General features: G+C 45.5%; 1 protein-coding gene across 2 annotated transcripts in view; it reads right to left on the bottom strand.

Moving 5' to 3' along the window:
* Positions 1-12,577: 12,577 nt before the first annotated feature.
* Positions 12,578-27,054, bottom strand: part of ADRA1B (adrenoceptor alpha 1B) — a 56,733-nt gene continuing 42,256 nt past the window's right edge. For both annotated transcript variants that reach the window (XM_028849877.2, XM_001083528.5), the window contains one exon: positions 12,578-13,706. In XM_028849877.2, the coding sequence (XP_028705710.1) occupies positions 13,099-13,706 (608 nt within the window). In that variant the 3' untranslated portion in view covers positions 12,578-13,098. The remainder of the gene's footprint in view (positions 13,707-27,054) is intronic.

Raw genomic sequence — 27,054 nt, 5'->3', positions numbered from 1 at the left:
TGGGAGAGGGGCAGACCATTGCAAAATGTGGATTTTATGGATGGGAAATCATTGGAGGGTTCCAGCAGAAGCATAGTCTCATTTGCTTTTCTTTCTTTTTTTTTTCTTTTCTTTTTTTTTTTTGAGATGGAGTTTTGCTCTTTTGCCCAGGCTGGAGTGATGTGGCCTGATCTGGCTCAGTGCAACCTCCGTCCCCCAGGTTCAAGCAATTCTCCTGCCTCAGCCTCCCGAGTAGCTGGGATTATAGACACCCGTCACCTCGCCTGGCTATTTTTTTTTTTTTTTTTTTTTTTTGTATTTTTAGTAGGGATGGGGTATCGCCGTGTTGGCCAGGTTGGTCTCGAACTCCTAACCTCAGATGATCCACCCACCTCGGCCTCTCAAAGTGCTAGGATTACAGGCGTAAGCTACCACGTCCAGCCTCATTTACTTTTCAAACAGACCATTCTAGTAGCTGGGGAGGAGGGGCAAATTGACCATTTTCTGAGGTGGAAGCCCAGAGTTTAGTTAGGAGGCAACTGCAGTGGTTCAGGCTGGAGAAGATGGGGTGGTGGTGGCAGTGGAGGTAGTGCAAAACAGATGGATTCTGGGTAGCTTCTGATGCTTGATGTGGGGTTTAAGAGTCAGAGAGAAGTCAAGAATGAGCTACGATTTTTATTTTGTGCATTCAGATGAACATTGGTCCATTTCCTGGGATGGGGGGCAGCCATTGTGGGAAAGAAACAAGAGGTCAGTTTGGGACATGTTAAGTTTGAGATGCCTATGAAAAGCCTGAGCTGGTGACATAATTTGGGAGTCACCATTTTGGATAAACTTAAAGTCATGGGAGTGGAGGAGGTGGCCAGGGAGTGAAGAGAAAGGCCTAAGGACTGAGTCCTGGAAACCTCAACATTTGGAGATTGGGAAGAGGAGAAGGTTCTCCACTGAGGAGTGGTCAGCAAGGTTGGAAGCAGTGTGAAAGAAGTGCTCAAAAGTGAAAAACCATGTATCAGTCACACCAAATGTTGCTGAGAGGTGTAGGAAGATGAGGCCTTGGCTCTGGCAGCATCAAGATCCTTAATGACCTCGACAAGCAGAGTTCTCAAGGAGAAGGAAGGATGAAAGCCATCTTCAGTGGATGGCAGAAAGAACCCGGGGAGGGAAAGTGGAGTCAGGGAAAATAATGTGGAGTGCTTTAGTTAGGGGAAATACTGGGGTAGTTTGGTAGCTGGAAGCAACACAGGTCAACAGAGGAAGAAATGGAGAGATCAGTGATGCTAGAAAAAAAAAAATATCTTGTCTCTCTGCCCCCAGAGATCCACCTGCAAAATTCCCCTTCTTGCAGAATCCTGTGACGCATGCATGCCATTTTATGCAAACAGATGTTTGGGAGGACCTGTGAGCCACTAATGCAGCAGACACAATCAAACTTCAAATCCCAATTTCGGTTCGGCTGGCACCCTTGCCACATTCCCACTGCCAAGGCAGTGATGAAGATCCTTGTTCATCACTGTATCTTAAGCGTGTGTGGCTGAGAAGAGGCCCCAGCGGCATGCGCTGAGTGGGTGTTGAAGGAATACCTGTCTCTGTTACCTCAGTAATGAGAGTGAGAGAGTGCGGTGCCAGAACACATGGGGTTTAAGGCTTGTAACGGGGGAGAATCCTAACAGAAGGCATCGGGTGCTCTCTGACATCTCTCTGCAGGTGTTTTCCAGGTGAGGGTTGGGGATGGTGGAGAGGAAAGCCTTGTCCAGGGTATTCTCTTGGACAGATCACAGCTCTGGACTGGCCAGCCCTTGGGGCTTTCTGAAGCAGCAGAGGGATCTGGCTGGGATAGGGAAGTCCTGCTCACTCTGCCCTGGTGGGGAAGCTACCAGCCTCTGCCTTTGGAACCCCTTCATGAGAAACCTTCAGGCTCATCCTGGGGTCAGGCTGAAGGGGAAAGAAGGTGGTTACTTTCAACCCTGAATTCTGCAGCAGGTGCTTCCTCATCAATCCCTGCACTACATAAGCTTTTGAGGACTGGCCTTGAGCAGGATTAACTGAACGTCATCCACATCAGATTGAGTCAGAGCCGCGTCCTGCATGTGTGTGCGCACACGCGCAGAGCATCTTAGTAACTGCCTTCGGATAGGGACTGATGAGACATTTAGGTAGTGAGTGACTGGATAATAATTTGTGATATTCATTCATATTTCTGCCCCCACCCATCCTTTCCCCAGATTCAATCAAGTAGCAGGCTTCGTGCCTCCCTCCTTCAGGTGAGGTGTGGGGGAGGGAGGGAAGCAGAAGAAACTTACAAGTTTTCCTGGCTTTTGTTTTCTAAAAGCTAGAGACCAGAAAGAGGGCAGAGGTAGGCGGGAGCTTGGAGAAGCGGGAGGGTGAGAGGAGCTTCCTCCCAGGAACAAAGGAGGACTGTCCAGGCTGGGGGTGTGCAGACCAAGGTTGGTTGGCTGCAAGACTCAAATCCTGGCTCTGCCACCTAGAAGCCATGTTATCTTGGACTAATTACCTTAACTTTTCTAAGCCTAAAAATGAGACAGTAATAATGCCTACCTCATTGATGTGTTGTTCTAACACTGTGGTTTTAGTCCCAATGTTCTGGGTTGTTGATATTAAGCTTTGGAGGTCCCCGAGACACAAAGCTGCCTACCTAATTGGATGGGAAAATAAGTCAAACAACCAAGCACATCTCTTCCTGACTTTATGCCCTCTGACTCCTTTGCAAGTCAAGACCAGAAGATACCAGACCTCAAATCTTTCCCATCATTTCATTAGCTCCGTCAAGACAGAATGGACATTTCTAGGGCACCTGTTAGGTGCCCAATCACTTATTATTGTTACTTTCATCACCATTATGGGGATTGTCTAGGCTCAGCTAGTTGATTTGCACTTAGGAGTTATTTACGTGTCTGGCAGTTGAGGCTGACTGCTGGCCGGAACCTTAGCCGGTAGGAACATCTCCATGTGGCCTCTCCGTGTGGCTTGAACTTTCTCATAGAATGATAGATGGGTTCCAAGGGTGAGCATTCCAAGAGGGAAAGATGGGTGGAAACAGAATCACCTTATATGACTTTGGAAGTCCCACAGGTCACTTCTGCTGCATTGCATGCAAGACATGGATGATTAGGCTTCATCTCTAAATGAGAGGAGTGCCAAAGAATCTGCAGAAATATTTTAAAACCACCAGACCTTTCTAAGTATGCAACATTGGACAAGTTACTTGGCTTTTTAGAACTTCACTTTCCTCATCTGTACAGTAATGTTAATAACCATAACACCTTGTTTATAGAAACAAAGTGAGAACTAAATGAGTAAATCTGTGTAAAGCCCTTAGGACAGTGCCTATCACATAGTGATGGCTCAATTAGAGGTAGTGCTTACTTTAAGAATTATCTCATTAATGTCCACCCAAGCCTTTGAAATAGACATTTGATCCCCATTTTGCAGAGGATGAGACAGAGGTCCTAAGAGGATAAGTATCTTTCCCAGCCCAAACATCTTCCCAATTCCCAATAGGGAGTCTCCTCTGGGAATGATGGGGGACATTGGAAAACAGTTACAACTGAGTTCTTCAGGGCCTGGGATAAGTAGAAACCTTCACCTGAAATAGTGCCCCTCAAAGTATTGTTCTTACAGTGTAAAATCGAGTTAGTGGACCACAATTAGCACTATTATTATTTTTATTATTATTATTGTTATTATTATTTTTTGTAGAGACAGGGTTTCACCATGTTGGCCAGTCTGATCTCAAAGTCCTGGCCTCAAGTGATCCACCCACCTCAGCCTCCCAAACTTCTGGGATTACAGGCGTGAGTCACCGTGCCCATCCTCAAATTAGCACTTTTAAAAAAGTGACATCTAATAATACGAAATGGGAACTATTAGAGTACATTTTGTAAATATGGGTAACCTTCATGAAACTTTTGTTTCTTACATCTCTATCCATCAGTGGTTTTCATTTGGGAGCTATTTTACCCTCCCGGGAGGCATTTGACTGGAGACAGTTTTGATTGTCAGAGCTGGTGGTGGGAGATGCTGCTAGCTTCTAGTAGGTAGAGACCAGAGATGCTGCTAAACATTCAGCAATTTGCAGGACAGTGCCTGCCCCCTGCCCAACAAGTAATTATCCAAATCAAAATTTCAATAGTGCTGGGATTGAGAAATCTGGATCTGTCTGTATTTATATCTGCATAGCTATATCTCTCTATGTATACTGGGTGGTAATGTAAAATGTATTTCATCCTGTGGGTTGCAGTTGGAAAGTTTGAGAGCCCCTGGCCTAGAAGTCTCTACATGAGTCCAGCTCCTGGACCTTGTTTTGCCCTCAACATTTGCTCATCAGCCCCAGTTAGCATCTGCCCCTGCTCAGATGATTTGGATTTATAATTTGTTTTCTTCTGGTTTTCTTTTACTGTGAGGTCTCCCAAAATAGTACTTATCTCAGGAGAGTTGAAGCGTCTCAAGAGAGAGTCCTCTAATACCTCTTACCCCTGGCTCAGAGAGGTTTGCGCTTTCCTGACGGCTAATTCTAAGACTCCATTTTCTCTGTTTCCTCACACTGGATAATGCTATCACTAATACTGTTGGCTATTAGTTGAGCATTTCCTATATGCCCAGTACGTCTCAGTTCCATGCATTGGCTCATTTATTTCTCATAGCAACTTTGTGAAGAAGATTCTGTTATTCTGCCAGTCTTCCCAATCAGGAAACGGAGGCTGAGAGAAGTTAAATCACTTGTCTAGGGCCACACAGCTGGCAAGTAGCAGAACCAGGATTTGAATGCAGTTCTTTCTGACCTCAAGCCCAAGTCCTAAAGACCAGGCTGTACTACTACTCGTCTAGCTATGTTTTGGGCATCATAATCTGGGGTTGAAACCCATCTGTCACATAGAAAGATCTAGAAAGAGAAAAAATGTCTCAGTTGGGGCCAGGCAGTGTGGAGTCTTGTTCTGGCTCTCCCTCACACTAGGTCACTATGTGACCGAAGAAAGAAATCTTTTAGAGTGTCATTTTCCTCCTCTTTCAGGTGGAGATTAGTGTACCTGTTTAGCCTGTCACAGGAAAACCGTAATGAGGCAACTCTATGGATATGGAACCTCTTGGGCCAGTTCTGTGGCCATCCACCCAGTCACCTTTCACAGATCTCACCTTGAAACTCCCTTCTTGAATCCTCATTGCTGGCAGGTTGTCAGGGCTCCCTAACCACCCTTCCAACCTGGAGTCCCTCCCTCCACCTTTCTCTCTCTTTTGCTGCCTGGTGGTCCCTGTGAAACACGACTTTCCTTCTTCTATGGCAAATCTGAGGCTCTCCTCACACGATGGTCCGCTTACATTGGTGGGGCTCCTTCTGCTGCCTTGATCTGCCTCTAGCTTCCTTTCCCAGCCCCATCTTCTCTTCCTCATCATGCTTTGTCTCCTCTGCTCTCCTTCTTGCCCTCTCTACTTGGCCACATCTTTTTTTTTTTTTTTTTTTTTTTAATGGAGTCTTGCTCTGTTGCCCAGGCTGGAATATAGTGGCAAGATCTTGGCTCACTGCAACCTTCTTCTCCCAGGTTCAAGAGACTCTCCTGCCTCACCCTCCAGAGTAGCTGAGTTTACAGGCATGCACCACCATGCCTAGCTAATTTTTGTATTTTTAGTAGAGATGGGGTTTCACCATGTTGGCCAGTCTGGTCTTGAACTCCTGACCTTGGGTGATCCGCCCTCCATGGTCTCCACAGTGCTGGGATTACAGGCGAGAGTCACCACGCCCAGCCGGCCACATCTTTTAGACCCATTTCAAAAGTTCCATGAAGCCTTTCTTATTCTGTGCAAGCGGACATGATCCCTTGGATTCCCAAAGCCCCTTACTGGTATGCCTACAATGGCTCTTAATAACTTCCACTTGCTGAACAAATACCATGTGCCAGGTATTGCACTAAACATGCTACATCCGAAGTGTGACTGATCTTCATGACAACCTTTTAAGACAGGTATTATTCTCATTTTACAGAATAAGAAAACTGACCCTCTCAGAGGATAGGTGACATGCCCAAGGAGACACAACTAATAAATGGGAAAATCAGGATTGTCATCCAGTTCTAGCTGATTCTATGGTTCTAATACTTAACTCGTGTGTTACACAAACGTCTTTCTACCTTGTATGTAAGGTTTTTCTAAATTAATTTTTTTTGGTAGAGATAGGGTCTTGCTGTGTTGCCCAGGCTGGTCTGGAAGTACTGGCCTCAAGCAATCCTCTTGCCTCAGCCTCCCAAAGTGCTGAGATTACAGTTGTGAGCCACTACACCTGGCCATTTTGAATGACTGTACAATCTCCCCTTTCACAATGAAATTTTCATGAGAGCAAACACAGGTTTTGCTCAAGTTCTTGGCTCCAAGCTTTGTGTAGATGTTTAAGAATAGTTTGCAGAATGAATGAATGAAAAAACAAATGAGCGAATGAAGCACTGCACAGGTGTCAGTGGTTGGCTGGGTTTCAGATGGTGTTTGGTGAGGACATAGCATGCCTCTGACAGTAGTGGCTGACACAATATTTGAGAGCATTCACTAGGTTTTAGCGTTTTCCTCTGCTCCCAAGCAGTTTTGTAAATCTCTTGTGAAGATGCTATTTCTCTGTATAAGGCCATCAGCAAGGGCCAAAGCTGTTTGTCTTACTAATCCCAATGAAGTTGTCTCCAAAAATAGCTTATCTGAGGATTGTGCAATGAGGAGGGGAGAACAAAAGCTGAAGTGACAGATCTGCAGAGCTTAGCTATTGTCTCTGGCTTAGTACAGATAAGAGACAGAGCCTTAGAAAGGGCCAGGGAGTTAGGTAGGGGCTGAGCCAGAATCAGACCGTAGGCCTTCAGACTCCATCCCCACTTCGGGGCACAAGGGAGAGCACTGACTATGGAAACACCAGGGTTGCCGGGCAGTGAGTCCCAGATGACATTTGTCAGATGCCACTTCTTACAGGAAGCCCTCCCTGACCAGAACTGCTCCATCAATTTAGAGGTAGGACCCAATGCCATGTGCTTCCCACAGCACTCTGTTCTGCTACTATAGCATTTTCACAGTCATGGCAGGGTAATACACATTTCTTCATTCAAGAATATTTAGTGAGCACCTAAAATGTGTCAGGTACTACATGAAGTGCTGAGAAACAACAGTGAGCAAAACAGACAAATATCCCCACCCTCATGGAATATACACTTCTAGTGTGTGTGTGGGGAAACAGATAATACACATGTAAATAAGTTTGAAAAATATATGTCAGGCAGTGATAAGTACTATGGAGAAAAAGCGGGAAAGGGCAATAGGGATTGCTGGACAGTATTGGCAATAGGGAAGTCACTTTTAAATTGGACGGTAGGAGAAATTGGATGATCACTGAGAAGGTGACATTTGAGCAAAGAGGGGAAGGAGGTCATGGAGGAGGCCACATGGAAAGGAGGGGCTCCAGGCAGAGGGGACAAGAAGTGCAAAGTCCCTGAGCTGGGAGTCGTGAGGCTCCCCATGCCCCTATCATTTGAAGAGTAGCAAACAGGGATGGTAGGAAAGAAGATCAGAGAGGGAATAAGGGCAGGTCATGCCTGTGTGCCCCCTCCTCACCCCAATGCCCACACTTCAGTGAATTATCTTGGACACTAAACCTCTGACTCCAGCCAAGTCAGCTGGATGTCAGCCGCTCATTGCCCAAGGGAACGGCTGTCAAGGGGAAGCTAAAGAAAAAAGTGTCAAATTCTTGGCTCTTAACTTTCAAAAGGCAGGTCCAGGTATAAGCTGGCAAAACTGTGGAAGGATGCAAATTCTTCCAAACCCAACCAACCTTGGAAGAACCTCCTTGCAAGAACCTGGAGCACTTTACCATCACCGCCACCCCTCCAATGGGAGATGGAGCCTGACACTGGGGTCTCACCAAGGGAGAACAGTAGTGGACCACTTTCTATCTGTGATGCACTTGAATGGGATTGCTTGCTGACCTGCTGCCTCTCACCTAGGCTGAGTTCCCTGACCCTGGGTCTTGGTCTCCCTCCGTGTTGTGTTCACATGTCTAACACAGGGCCAGATTCCTCACTCTTGTATGTTCTCTTTGGCTTCTTCTGTATATTGAGGAAGCATATTTGTTAAGAAGTTTATAACCTGGGTTCCATGTGTCCTTTGGGAGATTTAGCAGGGCAGGAATAATAGGTGAAGTTTGAGCCTCCTGTGTTCATTTTTCTTTAGCTTTTATTAGATTCTTAAAGGAAATGCTGATCCAGGAAAAGTTGAGAACTGCTGGAACGGAGGATATACAAGGTCCCCCATAGTTAATAAAAATAGTGCCTACTCTGTGCCAAGCTCTTTCATATTTTGTCTCATTTATTGTTCATCCCAACCTTGTGAAGTAGGTGCTATCTGCATCCCCAATTTACAGGCAGAGTGGTTGGCCTCAAGAGGGTAAGTGCTTCACTTGGGTAGGAGAGCTGGGCCTTGAATTCAGGTGCATGCTTGGGGCCACTGTCCTGGTCCCCTCCTCCACCTCTTCTGTCACAGGATGTGCTAATCCTAACACATGTATGCTTCCCTTACCCATTTTGGTTTTGTCACCTGGAATGTCCTATAACTTTTATTAAATGTTTAAAGTTATTTTTAATTTTAGTTTGGACTGATTACCTTTTTGAGTAACGCGTCTTCATGCTGTAGGACAATTTTTTTTTTTTTTTTGAGACAGTGAGATAACTCGCTCTGGGAGTTATCTCGGCTCACTGCAATCTCTGATTCCCAGGTTCAAGCGATTCTCCTGCCTTAACCTCCTGAGTAGCTGGGATTACAGGTGCATGCACTACGCCTGGCTAATTTTTATGTTTTTAGTAGAGACAGGGCTTCACATGTTGGCCAGGCTATTCTCAAATTGCTGGCCTCAAATGATCCGCCTACCTCAGCCTCCCGAAGTGCTGGGATTACAGGTGTGAGCCACCGTGCCTGACCAACAAAATTCTTTTACTCTGTGATAAACTTATGTCTTTCTTCTTCAGGGTGGACCCTAAGTCCTAAAACCTGGAATCTGACCCAAAAAACCTGAATTGTTTTGTCTTTATATTCAGATTTTCCAAATTTCATATATCCCAGTAAATAATTGAAGAATGACTACCTCCGTTAATAGCTACTGTTCATGGGATGCTCACTGAGTGCCTGGCATGGTGTCAACTGTTTTAGCCTCATGATCTCATTTGATCCTTCCGATGTCCCTGTGAAGTAGTTAGTATTATTATCTCTATTTTATAGTTAAGGAAATGGAGGTTTAGACCCATGATGTGAGCTGCCCAATGTCACACAGCTACTACTGGCAGAGGTGGAATTTGAGTCCAAGTCTGGAAAATTAACTAGTATTCCACTTGCCAAGCCACTGGCCTCTTGACTGGGGTTGGCAGATTTATTCCTGTGCATCCTTCAATGGTGACAATGGCCCAGCAGTCTGGGTGGCTGGAGAGGAAAAAGTAGGGCTGCTTTGCTGCCTGTTGGGAGATCAGAACAGAGAGGACCTGTCTGTCTGAGGGATTCTTGATGAACTCTGGGTCCTCCTGGATACAACGAGGTGACTTGGAAAGGCCAGCAAAATGTAGACTCTGGCGAGGGGCAGACCTGGACCCTAGCACCCTCTGGGGCATGTAAGCCACTGCTTGGCCAGTCTTCCTTCTGGAAAGAAACAGGAGGCTGCTACTGCCTCTCTGTGCTGCCTGGGTGACCTCCAAACCCCAGTAATGAATGAGATCATCAGAACTGAGCAGCTCAGGAAATGCCTTTAGTGCCTTGTGGCTTCAGATATCCAAGGTCCAAATTATAACTTGCATCTGCCCAGTGATTTGCATTTCGGTGTTTATACTTCAATGATCTCGTTGAATCCTTTGTGTGTCCTGGTGGGCTGTGATGATCGTGTCCATTTGCTAGACCAGAAGAGGCAAGATGAACTGCCCAAGGTCATGCAGAGCTAAGACTTGAACCCAGGCCCTATTGACTCCAAATCCCATTTACTTGCACTAGACCAGTGATTTTTAAACATCATTCTGTGGAACTCCAGGGTGAATGGGGCAGGCCAGAGCAAGGGTCTCAGGAAGAGGAGGAGGCTGAGGAGGCTCTGTCTTCTTCTCTCCACTCCACTATGAGCTGATCTTTTTTTTTTTTTTTTTTTTTTTTTGAGACGGAGTCTTGCTCAGTCGCCCAGGCTGGAGTGCAGTGGCCGGATCTCGGCTCACTGCAAGCTCCACCTCCCGGGTTTACGCCATTCTCCTGCCTCAGCCTCCGGAGTAGCTGGGACTACAGGCGCCCGCCACCACGCCCGGCTAGTTTTTTGTATTTTTTAGTAGAGACGGGGTTTCACAGTGTTAGCCAGGATGGTCTCGATCTCGTGACCTCGTGATCCGCCCGTCTCGGCCTCCCAAAGTGCTGGGATTACAGGCTTGAGCCACCGCGCCCGGCCCTATGAGCTGATCTTATATCAGATTTCTGTGTAAGATTTGTTAGAAGATTTGTGTTCCTAACAAAATGTTTTCAGAACTGCCCCAAATGATTCCTTCTTCTCTGGGAATGGAGTTGGGGTTTTTCTTTTCCTAGGGCCCCCTTTTCTCTATTTGGGCAAGAAAAGGACTGCTCTCTGTTGGAGGATATACTTAACTACAGGATGGTAGCACAGGGGAATGTAAAAGGTACTGGACAAAGAGGCAGAAGACCTGGGTTCTACAGCTTTGGTGTGACCCAGTAAAGTTATTTACCTCAGTCTTCCCATGTGTAAAATTGAGGGAGTTGGCCTAGATAATTACTAAAATACAGTTCAGAGCATATAAACCGAGGATAGTGAGATCTTACACAGGGGTACGGCATCTAAAATTGAATGAAAATATAATTTTTTTGGTATGTGCGTTTTTATGGAAAGAGAGTCTATAGCCTTCATCAAAGTCTTAAGGGGGTTTGTGATACAGAATCTCTGGCTTCCTAGGATTTTTTTTTTTTTTTCCTGATGGAGTCTTGCTCTTGTCACCCAGGTTGGAGTGTGATGGTGTGATTTTGGCCCACTGCAACCTCCGCCTCCTGAGTTCAAGCGATTCTCCTGCCTCAGCCTCCCGAATAGCTGGGATTACAGGTGCCCACCATCACACCTAGCTAATTTTTTGTATTTTTAGTAGAATTGGAGTTTCACCATGTTGGCCAGGCTGGTCTTGAACTCCTGACCTCAGGTGATCCACCCGTCTTGGCCTCCCAAAGTGCTGTGATTACGGGCGTGAGCCGCTGCGCTCAGCCGATTTTCTTTTTCATTTTTTGACAGAACTGCTGGGCAATCTTGTTTCTCCTTTTGGGGGTATCAGGTTGTAAGAATGTTGTGAGGAAGGCATTTTCAATAAGGAAACTAGGGCAATATACAAAGATAAGCAGAACTAAAAGATGGAAGCTACAGGAAGGAGAAAGAGACTGTGAGTAACTTGACAATCTTATTTGTGCCCCTGTATCCAGACATACCTGACACCCCTACACTTTTCAACTACATCAATCACTGGCTCTTTCCGCTTTAAGTATTTTCTCTCTCAATCACCTACAGAATGAATGGTCGATGTGCCAATATTATTGGAAGAGGTCCTTGCCATTTGCAAAATTATGAAACTCAACTCAGAAAAGCAAAGTAGAAAGAGAAAAAGGGATGGGATGTGGGAAGAGCGTTCCTCCTAGGCTTTTCTGAATCTCTGAAGAAAAATGTTTCATATTTTACTCACTGTCCTTTATTCTGTTTTCAAACTGGGGGCTTTCAGAGGCAGCAAAGACCTTAGAATCAACCCCACCATTACACAGATGGGGAACCAAGATCCAGAGAGGGGATGTAACTCTGCTCTTCATACAATAAATCAGTAGTAGGACTGAGACTGGAACCCAAGTTATTGACTCCAAAGAATGCTCCACCTTTCTGTGTGACCTTCCTCAGTGCTTTTTTCCAGGCAGGGTCACAAGTCAGCAGAGCTTGGGAGGGTTCTTGTGCTCCTGTGCGCTGCTGGGCCCCAAGGATCCACACCTTATCCAGAAATGTCTGCAGTTTGGATGTCTTTTGAAGTTCTGTGGGCACAGGCAAACAATCAGTGGAGTGTTGGCCTGGGGATGCAAAGGGAAGGGGAAGGGAACCAGCCCCTCTCTCTGCCTGGGCTTTATCCTCTCTCAGGAAATAGGCCCATTTAGGGGACTGGCCCGGGAACCCCAGCTAGGGTTGGGGTTCTAGGGATTAGGGCCAAGCCAGACATTGCTCAGTGTTGGTCACAGCAGGAAGGAGCCGCAGGAGGATTCAGAATCTGCTAAGGGTCAAAAGCGGTTAAGCAGGATTTATTAGGCAAGTCCAGGGCGTCACGTTCAGCCACAGGGCCAGATTGGTGCAGCCCCTTAGGTCAGTAATCGCAAAGGCATAAATGGGACCTAGGGGAGCCAGCACTAATTGTCCTCAGGACGTGGTGAGAGTGGCTCTTCTGGGGTGGAGACTGAAGGGCAGGGGAAAGGAAAGCGAAGAAGGAGCCTAAGACCTACGACGGGATCAAATCCGAAGCGGAAGGAAGGGGAAACGCAAGGCTCTGCCTGCCGCTCGTCCACAAACCACTCAAAGCCGCACAGGAGAAATGACCTTTAATGTCGACTTTGTTTCCAGCCCCACCAAAGTGCCATCCTTCAGTGAAGTACAAGGAGGGGCTTGAGAGGTACGAAGTCACGACACACACAACGCCCCCGGCTGCCTCCTGGGCGCACACTCGCTCCGCCCCCACAGGGCGGCCCCACGCGCACACACATGCGGAACACACGCACACCGCAAAGACACACTCACTTGCACCCACGGTTAAATACAAGTAGAGAGGGACTCGTTTATATATACACAGAGGGAGAGAGAGAGGTAAATCCCGGCGGCGTCGGGTCCCCCAGGCTCTCAGCATGCTCGGCCCGGCTCTCCGCGTGGTACCTGGCACCCATGCCCCTGCCAGAAAAGCAGCTGCCCCTGTCCCTGGCCCTCCCCCCCGGTTCCCCTTGGGGCGCGCGTCTACCCGGCGTGGACGCTCCCCTCCCCCCTCCACCCCGCCCTCCCCTCCCCCCCACGATGTTTTCCTCCCCAGGGAAAGGAAGCTGCGCACGGGGGCCCTAAAACTGCCCGGGCGCCAGGGGCATGTTGCTTTTGAAGCCCGGCTGCCCGTTGGCCACGTCGGCCGCGGCCTCGCAGCCTCCGTTGCTGGCGCCGCCGTCGGTCCCGGGGCTCTCGGGCTCGGCCAGGAGCTTGAAGGTGAAGAGCTGGCCCGAGTCGTGGCGGCCGCGGCGGCCGGGGGCCTCAGGCGCGGGCAGGCTCAGGAGGGCGCCGGGCGCCTTCCACTCGGGGAAGGCGCACAGCTCGACTGGCGGCGGCGCGCCGCGGCCCAGGTAGCCCGGGCTCGGCGAGGCCGAGGGCAGGGTCCGCTGGCTGCCGCTCAGGCAGCTGCCGCTGTCGTCCAGCGAGTCCTTGCGCGACTGCGAGCGCTCCAGCGAGCCGCCGCGCGTCCACGGCCGGTAGGTGTAGGCGCAGCCGCCCAGGCGACGGCGGCGACGGCGGCGTCGGCGGCCGCGGCACTGGCACCCGAGGATGCGCACGAAAGCGCGCTTGAACTCCTTGCTGGAGCATGGGTAGATGATGGGGTTGAGGCAGCTGTTGAAGTAGCCCAGCCAGAACACCACCTTGAACACGGCGTCGGGGGGCTTCAGGGTGGAGAACAAGGAGCCTGCAGTGGGGAGGGGGGTGGGCACGGGCAGAAAGACAGCAGTTTGTGAGTAGTCAAGCTCTCGCCCCAATATGCTCCTCAACATTGTCAACCCGCAGCGTTTCTGCCGCCAGGCCTTTCCCCGAGCCAGTTCCTTGGCCCGGAATACCTCCCTTTCCATTTCAAAATGAATGAATCCTACATTCATTTTTAGGGCCAGCCTCAATAACTTCGCCTTTGTCCATGAAACCTTTCTTGATCTAGTTGAACAGCATCTAAGCTCCTATAATTTCTTCTGGTAGCCCTTGGCACCTTCTATCAAAGTGGTAACAATAATCGCCCACAATTGCACATCGCTTTTGGGTCAGGCACTGTGCTAGGTGCTTTCCCGATATTAGTTTATCCTTCACAAAACGTCATGAAGTAGATGCCGACTTATTTCCGTGGAAAGTAGAAGGTGTATTGAAGACCTAAATGTGAAAGGTAAAGTTTTAAAGGTAAAAGAGGACAACATAAAAGACTATTTTTTTTGATCTAGGGGTGGAGAAAAACAGTACTTCAAAAGGACGAATCATGAGGCAAGAATCTGAGAAGATATTTACAATGTCCAAAACAGTCAAGCGATTGATATTTAGAATATGCAAGGAACTCTTACAAATCAGCAAGAAAAAGTGTTCCCAGTAGAAACACTTTTTGGGCAATGGAAATTAGCAGGAAATTTACAAAATAGGAAACTCAAGGGCTAATGAACATATGAAAAGATAATCAAAATATCAGGCAGTCAAATAAAATAAAAACCGCAAAGAGGCTGAGTGCAGTGACTCATGCCTGTAATCCCAGCACTTTGGGAGACCAAGGCAGGAGGATCACTTGAGCCCAAGGGTTTGAGCTCTGCCTGGGCAGCACAGGGGGATCCCGTGTCTACAAAAGAATTAAGCATTAACCAGGCGTGTTGGTGCGTGCCTGTAGTCCTAGCTACTTGGGAGGCTGAGGCAGGAGGATTGCTTGAGCGCAAGAGTTCAAGGCTGCAGTGGACTATGATCGTGGCACTGCGCTCCAGCCTGGGTGTCAGAGCAAGACCCTGTCTCTAAAAAAACAACAACGAAAATGAAAACCACAAAGGAACGTATCTGATAGGCTGGCAAACATTAGGAAGCTGGATGCTTCCAAGTTCACACAGGGGTGTGGCGTGTGGGGACTCGAGGAGCTTTGTGCGTGGCTGGTGGGGGCACAGGCTGTACACACATCCTGGAGATGACTCTGGTAGCACTTGGTCTAATTAACTATACATACATCTTGTGACCCAGCCATTTTGCTCCAGGTCACAGATCTCAATGAAATTTCACACAAGTCCATAAGGGTTCATATATGAGGGGGCTCATGGCAATATTGTTTGTAGGGACAGAAGGTGGGAGACAACCTGGATGTCCCTCCCTGGGAAAAGTAGAATGGGGTAGATGCATTCTTAGATATTATGCAGCATTTAGAGGCCCGGGGTGACATGTCCACATGACCACATGGAAAGATCTGAAATACATGGTTCTTTGTGAAAAAAGTAGGAAATAGAATGAGGTTTATGACATAATACTATTTAAGTAGCTCACCAAACAACCACATGCATTTTGCAAAAACACACTCAAATTAACAAAAACATATTAAAGACAGAATGCCTAGGGGTGGAAGCGGAGGGAAATGGGTATGGGAATAAAAGGAAATAAATCAATATAATGAGACAGGCCTGGCATACACTCATGATGATGAGATGTTACGAATAAGAAACATGATTAACTCACCCCTCTGAATTTGAGATCCCAAAACATTTTATGGCAATATTCAAAACAATTTCCATTTTAAATATAAGTCAGCTGAAACTTAGAGAGGTTAAATGACTTGCCCCAGGTCACACAGCATGCATGTAATATATCTGGGATTTAAACTAAATTCTATTTGAATAAAAATGTGTCTTTTTTTTTTAAAAAAAAAGAAGATGCAATTAATAATCTGTGTAGAGATAAGAAAATATAAAAATGCAAAAGGAAAAACTATTTTAAAAGCACATATAACTCTGCAGTGCCAAAATACCATATTTTAGTGTCTATACTTTCAGATTTTTCCTCTTGTATATACAAATTTAAATATCTTAAGAAAATGGAATACTTTCTAGAACATTTTGTACCTTCTAACCGTGTCTCTGTCCCTGCCACCTGGCTTGTGGCATATTTTGTATTCCTGACTTCTCAGACTGAGCTTCCCAAGGGCCTGGTCTGTGGGATCATCACTGAATTTATTTGTTAAAAGAAGAGTCAACACTCTTAGAGCATATCTGAATGGGAGGGATCTTAGCAACTGCCAAGTCCAACCAATTTGCAAGTGGAGACACCAAGACCCAGAGAGTAGCTGAAAATCCCTGAGGTGGTTGGCACAGATGCCACATGGATTCCCATCTTTGATTTTGGATTGCTCTTGCATTTCCTCTCTGTAGCATTTCACTTTCTTGATTATTTGAGATTTGGCCTGTTTCAAACCTCAAATAATCAAGAAGAAGAAATATAGGAGCCTGACTCCTAATTCTCTGCGCAGTAACTCAGTGGTGGCTACTGGGGGGGCAGTGGCTGGGCTCTTGGTGCAGGACTAAGTCAGTCAGGAATTCAACTTAGAAAGAGGGTTATCCATACCTGGATGTAAGCGCCAAGTGTAAGTACTGACCTCTTTTCAGGTCAGGGGGAAATGTGGCAGTGGGATACTTTTTAGGTTTGGTCTAGGTGAGATAAGGGAGGGCACTATCTTGTGGCCTGTTTTGTGACAAGATTCACACCATTAGTTTGGGGTTTCACCATTGGAGCTACTCTTTTGGATTAAGACTCTGTACAGAAGGCCCCAGCTGAAATGCAACTATGGTATATGAACACCTAGTTATCCCCTGATGCGGGGAGTTGTCTCTGTCCACAGGGATGGGCTTATTTCTGTCACTGAGTCTGAAGAACATAGGAAACTGGCCTTGACAAAATGGGACACTGGGGAATAAATTTTGGAGAGGGCCAGACATGGTGGTTCACGTCTGTAATCCCAGCACTTTGGGAGGCCAAGGCGGGAGGATAGCTTGAGACCAGGAGTTCGAGACCATCCTGGCCAACATGGCAAAACCATGGACAGGATCTAGAGCAGGAAAGCATGTTTGTTGAGGACCAACTTGTAACTTCATTTGGTGCCAACCCTGTTGAAGGTGGTTGTGAAATAGGCAAATGGATTAATGAGGACACAACCTGAGAAACTGGCTCTTTTAAAGGTTGCACGAATATCAATAATGCTAATAGCTACGATTCATCATAGCCAACATTTATCTTGTGTGTGTGCTCTGCAGGTCCTGTGCTAACTCTTCACACCACTAGCTTATTTAATTTTTATAATTGGAATGTACCAGTGAGGAAGGTACTGTTGTTGGTCCCATTGTTTTGGATCAAGAGACTAGTATATGGTAGTCATAGTTATTTAAATTCTTATATGTTCATTCATGTGTTCATTCATTCATCCGTCCCACAAACACTAAGCTCCTGCTAAGTGCTAGGCATGAGGACAAGCTATGGGAATACAGAGATGAGTTTGGGGTGTGGTGTTGCACCATGGCAGCTAACAGGCCATTCAACAGAGCAAATGTAGCATTAGGAAGGGCATACATTTCACTTTCCCCCTATGTCCGTGTGGCATATGTTTTTTGGTTGTTCTTCACGTCCATCACACTGGAAGTGCCTTGTCAGGGACAATGATGGGCTAGATTTTTGCCTTCGTTTTCTTACAAAGTACCCTCCAAGGACCATGGCCTTGAGAAGTGTTCAGCCAAAGGTGAGGGGGTGATGCCAACTTTTCTCATGGGCATTTACTGCCACATTTTGGATTTGGGCTCGTTACACTGTTTATTCGTCTGAGAAGAAGCAGCCAAGGGCCATTCTTTGCCCTTGGCTCATTATGATTAGGCAGTGTGGTCAAGTGGCTGGAACCCAGAAATTGGGATGACACAGACCCATATTGAAACCCCTCTTGAGTTATTAGCTGTTCAGCTTTAGAAGAGTTAATTAGCCATCTCAGCCTCATTTTTCCCATCTGTAAAATGGGGACAATATCTGTGTCATAGAGTTACTATGAATACATGAAAATATCCATGTAAAATACTTGACACAGAGTCTGGCATCTTGAAAATAATAAGTAGTGACCATTTTCTAAATATACTTTATATCCTGGCCCATTCTTCTCGAGGAACTCAGCTCTGATTAGCCCCACCCAACTCAGATGGACTTCTTTATTCTGCACCCCATAGAATTCATACAAGCAGATCGTATTTTGTTATTTTATTATTTGCTTTTTCATGTTAAGCCATCCCAGGGCTGGCTGAATCCTGGTTCGTCACCCAGATTGTAAATTCCTTCTGGGAAGGAGCTATATCTTCATTTCTTTTCTTTTCCCTTCCAGATTTGTATATTTTTTTATTTCAAAAGTAATCCATGCTGAATTTAAAAAATACATATCACAAAAAGTCTAAGTCTAGAGTAAAAATACTCCACTTAAGCAGAAGGGATCAGAGTTAACAGTTTTATTTTGAATCCTTCCAGATTTTAAAAAATGGGGTCATACTGCACATTCCTTTCCCCAAATTGCTCTCTTTGCTTAGAGTATGTAAAAGATATTTCCCTGTCAAAGTACGTGGTGCTATTTCACTTCTCTCCCCGCCCCACAAGGGCTGCATTACATCCTACTGTCCGGATAGATGGTAGTTTTATTTAATGCCTTCTCTATAGGTGATTTCCAATTTTTGGCTATTATGGACTGCAGTGATGAAAAGCCACATGCATTCACTTTTTGCATGCACATTTGAGTGTTTCTGTGCAATAAATTCCACATGAGGAGTCACTGGGTCATCTCCACTTTTAAGCACTGTCAGCCAAATTGCCTTCTGAACTGGTTGTACTAATTTACCCACCTATCAACTGTGCCTGACTCTGACATTTTCCCTACAACTCCCCAGCTCTGGGCTCTTTCAGCCTTTTTACTCCTCACTTGTTTGGTAGGTGAACACTGGTGTTGCCCTCTTGTTCCATTTGCATTTCATTTTATTTTGTCCTCCTGCAGAGGAGGGCACCCTGAACAAGTTCTCAGTGACTTCTGACAGGGAGTCCCCTTTTTTATTGGAATGGGACTCCTTGGGATAGAATCCTGGCTCTGGCCATGTGACCTTGGGCCAGTTTCATACTGTTCCTAAGCCTTAGTTCCTCATCAGTAAGATGGGCTAATAATAGTACTAACCTCTGATTGTTGTGAGGATTAAGCAAGGTGAAAACATGTAGAGTCCTTATGAGCACTCTGGATCCCAGATGTCTGCCACCCAGTCAAGTCTGCATGAACAGTAATTAACTGAATAATAATTATTGTCCCTGTAAATCCCTGATTGGGCTGGAAATCTAATTTTAGGAAATATATTTGGGACCTATTTTACTAACTCCATGTATTATTTTGGGTAAACTGCTTTCCAATTTTGTGCCTGTTTTCCTTCTTTAATTGAGTGGTGTGAGGTGGGTCTTTTTCAGTGTTAAAATTTAGAGTTCTGGCCGGGTATGGTGGCTCACACCTGTAATCCGGCACTTTGGGAGGCCGAGGTGGGCAAATTACCTGAGGTCAGGAGTTTGAGACCAGCCTAGCTAACATGGTGAAACCCTGTCTTTACTAAAAATATGAAAATTAGCCGAAATGCTCCTGAACCCAGGAGGTGGAAGTTGCAGTGAGCTGAGATCACTCCATTGCTCTACAGCCTGGGCTGTCTCAAAACAAAAACAAAAACAAAAACAATTCAGAGTCCTCATGAAGTCAGAGACCAAAGCCTTGCCATCCCTGCTGGGGCGTGCCTGCTTCCCTAGACTCTCACCACAGCGGGGCAGTGTGGGTCAGGGACTGGACCGCCAGGCTGCCACGGATTCCACAAAATTTTCGGCCCCCTCCTTCCTCCTTCTTCCTCTGCCAGCACGGTAGCTGCTGGGATTAGGGGGGTCCCGTTTGCTGCACTGGCCTGCCCTGGTGGAAACCAAGAAGCTGTCGTTAAGTGACAAGATGCTGAGCCTGTTGGGCATGTAAGAGGATGTGTGACAGGGATCTTTTCTCCTGGGCAGCCAAACAGACCTGTCATTGGAGAAGAGTGTGGTGGGTGAAGCTGCTGGGAGAGGGGAGTAAATACAACAGGAAGTGTGGGTTCCTGGAAGGCCCGGACACTCTGTGCTGGAAGTCAGGGCTGCGCTGGGCTCTTTAACAATGCCATTAACCCCCTGTGCATGTTCCCGAGCCTGGCCCTGAGCCTGCCTCTGCTTCTCTTGCTCATGGAATGTTCCCGATGCTCCTTGGCCTGCCTCTTAGAATCATGGCTTGCCAGGCCTAGGAAGCCTCCTTCCTTAATGGAGGGTCAGTGAGGGTGAGGGGAGTGACTCACTCAAGGTCACTCACCTGGTGAATGGCAGAGTGGCCACCAAGACCTGTTCAAGTTTCCATTCATTTGCTTCATTAAATATTTATTGAGGCAGTGGAGTTTAGTGGTTAAGGACCTGCTCAGCCATCACGGGTAGGTAGATCTGGGTTCAACCCTAGCCCTGGCATTCTCAGCTGGGTAAACTTGGAGAAGATCCTTAAGTTCGGTGAGGCTTGGTTTCCTGGAAAATGGGGAGGGTAATAATTCTTTTCTGTACGGATGAGGTAAGCTCAGGCTTGGTAAGTACCTGGCACATTGAAAGCACTTTATAAGTATAGCTATGATGACTGCTTTGAGCGCTGCTACTATTACAACTGCCAGTGCTGCTGTTACCACCGGTACCACTGCTACCGAGTTGAGGAAGGTGGTGAAGAGGATGAGGTCTTTGTGCTGTCTGGGCATTGAGACTTACCCTACTGCTCTTTCCAATACCAGCTGAGTCATGGGCTCCACATGGCTCCTGAACCTGCTAAAATTGTGGGCAACATTCCTACATTTTTCTTGGTGAGATTCTATAGCTGTCTTCATGGTCTTAAAGGGATCAGTAACCCTCAAAGGGTTGAGACTCACTCATCCCAGGTCTAAAGCTTGCTAAGAATTCATCATTCTGCCACCTGGACCACCATTTATTTAGTGCTTTCCTTTGCACCAATTAGCCTTTGGTATCTCAATTCTTTTGAGCTTTCTATCACTATTTTAAAACTTGCATCATTTGCTATAAATAAAACATCATGGTGGAGAAAATAAGATGAAAACAAAACAATGTTTGTACCTACTGGATAGCTCCAGACTGTGGTGTGAATGAGGCCTGCTCCCTCTTTCTCCAAAAGGGAGATTAGCAGTGGTTGAGAGGTGCTGAAGACATTTTGTCCCTAAACTGAGAGGCACTCCTCTCTGAGGAACCTAAAGGATTGAAAGAGAAGTGAACAGGGAACCACTTTGTCTCTGGAGAGCTCAGGCCCTGGCACACATAGTAAGTGCTGAGCAGATATTTGCTCAGTGATGGCCTGACTGAATATGTGACTCACAGTGTCTTGTGCTATCTCTAGATGTCATTTCAATCTTGCACACCACCCAAATCCATAGTGAATTTCACCTGCTGTGTAGGTACAGCCCTGGGAAAGCACATGTGGGAGGCATTTCTATTATTTTATTCTTTTTTTTTCCGGGGTGGGGTGGTGAGGGGAGGAGGGATAAATTGAGGAACAATGTTGCCGTGAGCCCACCCACGTCACTTGGGCTTTGAGTGCCCAAGGGCGATTTAGAGGGACTGAGAAGTGCAAGGATCAAAGACTCACATTGAGCAGGATATACACAGGGAAAAACATTTTTTGGCTGGACATGGCCCCAGCAGGTCATCCTTAAGGTGCCATTCAACAAATCTGAACAGTAAACAATGAACACTGGAGGTCTCAACCCTCTGTGAACCTCCGCTCATCAAAACCTCAGGGCATGTCTGTGGAATAGTGGCTGCCATTTAACAAGCTCTGACTCTGTGCCAGGCAATGGGCTAAGCGCTTAACTGCTGTTGGGCCAGTTACTCCTTCAACAGCCACTGTTCCCAGGGCAGCCCCTCATGACTGTGTTCTAGAAGGAACCATTCATACTGTCATTTGCAACAATTCTTGATGACTGTGTCCAACGTGCATCACCGGCCTGGGGGCCACGATTCTTACACATGGCGGAACAGAAACTCAAATTTGATAGGTAACTCAAATTTGATAGGTAAGTTGCCTAAGGCCACAGAGCTAGTAGGTAACAGAGTTAGAATTTAAATCCAGGCAGCTATAACGGGGCTCTTAATCACCACAATGCAGCTCACAGGAAAACAAAATATACATACTTATGTGTGGGGAGATATATATATATATATATATATATATATATATATATATATATATATGTTGTTGTTTTTTCACTGTCAAGTCTCAACATAATGCTCATGTATAGAAAGGTCTGGGAGGGTGTGCACTGGAATGTCAACTGTGCTTATCTTTGAGTGCAGGGGAATTATGGGTGAATTTTCCTTCTCTGTGCTTTTCGGTATTTTCCAAAAATGTTCTCCATGAACACAAATTCCTTCTGTAACTGGGGAAAATCCAATGAATGTTATCTGAAAGCTAAAAGACAGGCCAGGTGCAATGACTCATGGCTATAATTCCAGGACTTTGGAAGGCTGAAGCAGGAGGATTGCACGAGTCCAGGAGTTTGAGAACAACCCAGGCAACATAGATGTCTCAAAAAGAAAAAAAAGAAGAAGAAAAAGAAGAAATAAAAGCTAAAAACCAAACAAGCCAAAAAGGAAAAAAAAAAAAAAATTAGCCAGGTGGCGTGGCCCCCACACCTGTGGAGCAGCTACTGGGGAGGCTGAGGTGGGAGGATCGCTTGAGCTCGGGAGGTTGAGGCTGAAGTGAGCTATGATCGCACCACTACATTCCAGCCTGGGCAACAGAGTGAGACCTTGTCTCAAAAGAAAAAAAAAAAAAGAAAGAAAAAAAAGAAAAAAAAAGCTGAAAAACAAGCCAAAAGATGCTGTGCGTATTGGGTCCTCGTTATGTGCCTCCAACTTTCTTAGATCCTACTTCATTTAATCCCGACAATAGCTCCCTGAGCAGTGTGGGCTTCTCCCTACTTTACAGATGAAGAAATGGGTAGACGGCAGCACCAGTGTGAGGTCCCTCACAGGTGAGAGAATGAGAGGTTTAAAATGAAATCAGATGATTTGAGAGATTTGAAATGAAAATGAAATCAGATGATTTGAGAGGTTTGAAATGAAATCAGACAGATGGCAGCACCACTCAGACAGATGGCAACACCAGTCTGAGGTCCCTGAGAAAGAGAGTTTTTAAATGAAATCTTTTGTTATTAAGCCCAGTAACCCCCTCGTTAGTTCCTGGTGTGCCTGTGGCCCCCTGTCCCTATCGCCTTATTGTAGGGCATAAGTGGAGGAATCTTTTTAGTCTTTACATATTCTTTTTTCTTTGAGACAGGGTCTTACTCTGTTGCCCAGGCTGGAGCACAGTGGTACGATCTCGGCTCACTGTAACTTCCATCTCCCAGATTCAAGTGATTCTCCTGCCTCAGCTTCCTGTGTAGTTGGGACTATAGGTGCGTGCCACCACACCCGGCTACTTTTTGTATTTTTTGGTACAGACAGGCTTTCATCATGTTGACCAGCTGGTCTTGAACTCCTGACCTCAAGTGATCCACCCACCTCGGCTTCCCAAAGCGCTGTCTTTACATATTCTTAAATCCATTGGTCTTCACTCAATATTGGCTGAAGAAATGAGGCAGTGAGTGGGCTCAGAGACTGCGGCGTGGTGTGGGGACCTAAAGCATCATTTATCTGGTCCACAAAATGCCAGCCATGGGCTGCGTGGTTTCTAACATTCCTCCGGGGCCTGACGTTCTGGGACTCTGGGATTATAAATTTGATTTGATTTATTTCACAGTCAGTGTCAAACAAGCCAGTGACCTCAGGGGAGTCAGTGGGTGGAGAAACTGTTTCGATCCTCTTGTAAATGAAGTGGAACTCCTCTGCAGCACGGCTCTTATTAGGGGCACTTGGCTACACCGTCAGCCAAACCACATTTCCTCAGCCGAAACAATTTGGTCTAGTAAAAACTGGAAAAATTTACAATAGTTCCTGCTTCTTTCAGCACCAGCTTTGTAAAAGGTTTCCTTGGATTTGGAAATTCCCTTCAAGGTTTTTCCAGTTTTATTTGCCACTTAACCCTGGAATGAGATCATAAACTTGTCCAATTAATACAATATCTTTGGGCCAATAGAGCCATGTTAAGTTTTAAAACAAACACTGAAAACAATAAAAATCACCAGAGTCACCTTTTACAACGACTCCATTCCCAAACCAGTTATTAAGGTACCACATTTACAAACATTCTCTATTGTTAATTTTCCAACAGCCCTGCTACTATGTATTTCATTTTACAAATGAGGAAATAAGGCTTAAGAGGTTAACAAGGTCACATGTGTAGTATGTGGTGGACTGAAATTAAAATCCAATTTTGAAACGTGGGTTTTTACTCATTTAATAATAAGGAAAAGGAGCATTTATTCATTTCCTTAAACACTAGGGAATTTCTCCCTTAACTGGGAACACTGAATTGTCAAAGCACTTTTTCTGAAACTAAAATGTGGCATTTATCCCTTTCGACCTTGGATTACAATTGCTTAGGTCTATATCTCATCTCCTCTGATTTGACTGTGAATGAATAGAAAAGAGAGTTCATGTCTGACTCTTGTTTCTCTGCCCAAGGCCTACCTAGCACAGTGCCTGACATGTGAAAGGCACTCAGCCAACAGGTGTTGCATGAATAATAGTGATAAAAATAATAAAACCAAAATACATTAGTCTCTGGCTATGCAAAATGAAGTTCATGGATAAGCAGCACCTGAGTGCTGGTTAGACATGCAGAATCTCCCATCCAGTGCATCAGAATCTGTTTTTTTTTTTTTTTTTTTTTTTAGAGCTGGGGTCTTGCTATGTTGCCCAGGCCAGACTGGCCTTGATCGCTGGGTTCAAGCAATGCTCCTGCTTCAGCCTCCTGAGTAGTTGGAACTACAAGCAGGTATCCTCATGTCCAGTTCAAAATCTACTTTTTAACAAGATCCTGAGGTGAGAAGTATTGCCTTAGCTCACATTACAATTTTACTTTTTTTTTTTTTTTTTTTTTTTTTTTTTTGAGACGGAGTCTCGCTGTGTCTCCCAGGCTGGAGTGCAGTGGCGTGTATCTTGGAATTCATGGGTGAGCAAAGGCTGGGCTGAGAGCCACCTCACTATGGGGTTGACTCTCTTGGCCCCGATCCTCCAGTGGCTCCTCTAGTTTATAGGATAAAGTTCAAACTGCTTAGATTAGAATACAAGACCTGTTCAATGTGGCTGCAACGGACTGATTCTCTGCAACAGCATTGACTTTTCTGGCCCCTTTCCTTTTATTCACACTGTTCACACTGGCCTGAGATGCTCTTTTCTCTCCATCCTTTCCAGGCCTGGTTCACATTCTTTCTTCTCATAACCACTTTCCTCTGAAGTGTGAAAGCAGAGGGAAGGAATGAACAGCCCAAGAAGACCTGCTCAGATCCAGATGACTTACACACCTGACCTATTAATATTTTCATCTTCACAATAACACGGGGACGCCTCATGTAACGCCTTGGGTTCTGTAACTCCCAATTTACAAATGTGGAAATGGAAGCCGTGAGTGTATGGAACTCACCCAATATGACACAGATATTAAGTGGTAGAGTTATGATTGAAACACTAATCTTCCTGGCCTCAAATTAGTTTCCATAATACACAATATTATTTCTAAACTCTTAGAATACTTCTGGGGTGGGGAAGGCCGGAACTAGGTACTTAGGCTTTTTTGTAAGTTTTTTTTACATTTTTAAACTTTTTATTAAACTAATATTATTTTGCTTCTACAAATGACGACTCCTAGAAGTAATGACATCTTCACATATATTTTATCTGGCTATTAAGATGCAAGTATCTAGAAGCCAGGGATTTTGTGCCACCTTTAACTTGACAATACTGGTTAAGCAGATAATTCAGTGCCGTGTAACTTCAGGGGCTCACAGGCCTGCTGAATCTCATCCACGGATGTCCAGGAAGTACACGGCCCCCAGCTTAAGAGTCTCTGCTCTTCTCGCTACAGATTTCCATCATAATAGTTGAACTTATTTAAGGGTTTGTCTTCCTTGTTCACAAGCTCCTTAAGGCCAGGGTCAATCTTACTCATCTTGGTTTCTCTAGCACCCAACATAGAGCTTGTCTTATAGTGAATGTGTAAAAATACTTGTTGAGCACATAACCTCCTTTTCATGTGCCTAACTCAGTATTGGGTTCATAATAGATGCTGAATAAATGGCTGTTGCCTGTATTTGATTCCTTTCTCTTCTTTACGTACCTAAATGACATTCATGTGCCAACACCCAGCTCGGTTTCCATCTTCTCCCCAAACCCTTTCTGACTGCTCCAGACTTCTTTTTTATTTACCATCAAAGTCCATAGTACATGGATTAATCTAAAGTGCCATTGTTAGGGGGTGTGCCTCTTAACTCTTTGAGAACTGTAAAAGCTCCTTAAAAATGAGGTCTGTGTCTTGCCCTTGTAGCACAGGCCTTGGTATGCAGTCAGTGCCCATTGATTAGCACTGACTAACTGACCGACCCATTCCAACTTCCAGTAGGGGAGCTACCTTTTGGCTTAAGCCCAGAGTTGAAAGCAGATGGGATGAAATAGTTTCTGCAGCACTAAGGTTCCATCTTTGATGCCAGACTGAGTTTGTTCCATGCTTTGACCTCTTTGGAAATAGCACTTTCCCTGCAGAACACTTTTAGAAACTGAGCATTGGTGGGACTTACTGTGAAGAAGCTATAAAACTTTATAAAGGGTCATAAAAGAAGACATCTATAAATGGAGATACATAAATTGCTTTTGTACAGGGAGTCTCTATCCAAGATAACTTCAGTTTTCCCCAAATTAATCTGAAAATTCAAAACAGTCTAATTAAAATCCCAACAGGTATTTGTTATTGTTGTTGTTGTTGTTGTTGTGTGGAGAGTTAAATGATCCAAAACCAAATTTATGGAAGAATATGGAATTTGGAAGAATAACCATGAGAAAAATATCCAGATCAATGGAAATAAAGAGGGATGGTAAGAGTGGGTATGAGGAAAATGGGTAAACTCAGCTCTATAAATATTAAAACCTGTCATAGAATCATAGTAATTTAAAAAAATCCTAGGGCAGGAAGTGCAGAAGAAGGCAGAAGAAAGAAAGATCAATGAAATTACGTAGTTTAGAAAGAGAACCAAATATCCATGAGAATTTGATATGCCATT

The sequence above is a fragment of the Macaca mulatta genome, chromosome 6, assembly GCF_049350105.2.
Source record: "Macaca mulatta isolate MMU2019108-1 chromosome 6, T2T-MMU8v2.0, whole genome shotgun sequence".
Lineage (NCBI taxonomy): Eukaryota > Metazoa > Chordata > Mammalia > Primates > Cercopithecidae > Macaca > Macaca mulatta.
Note: the sequence above shows the minus strand (reverse complement) of the source record. Positions and strands in the feature narration are given on the sequence as shown.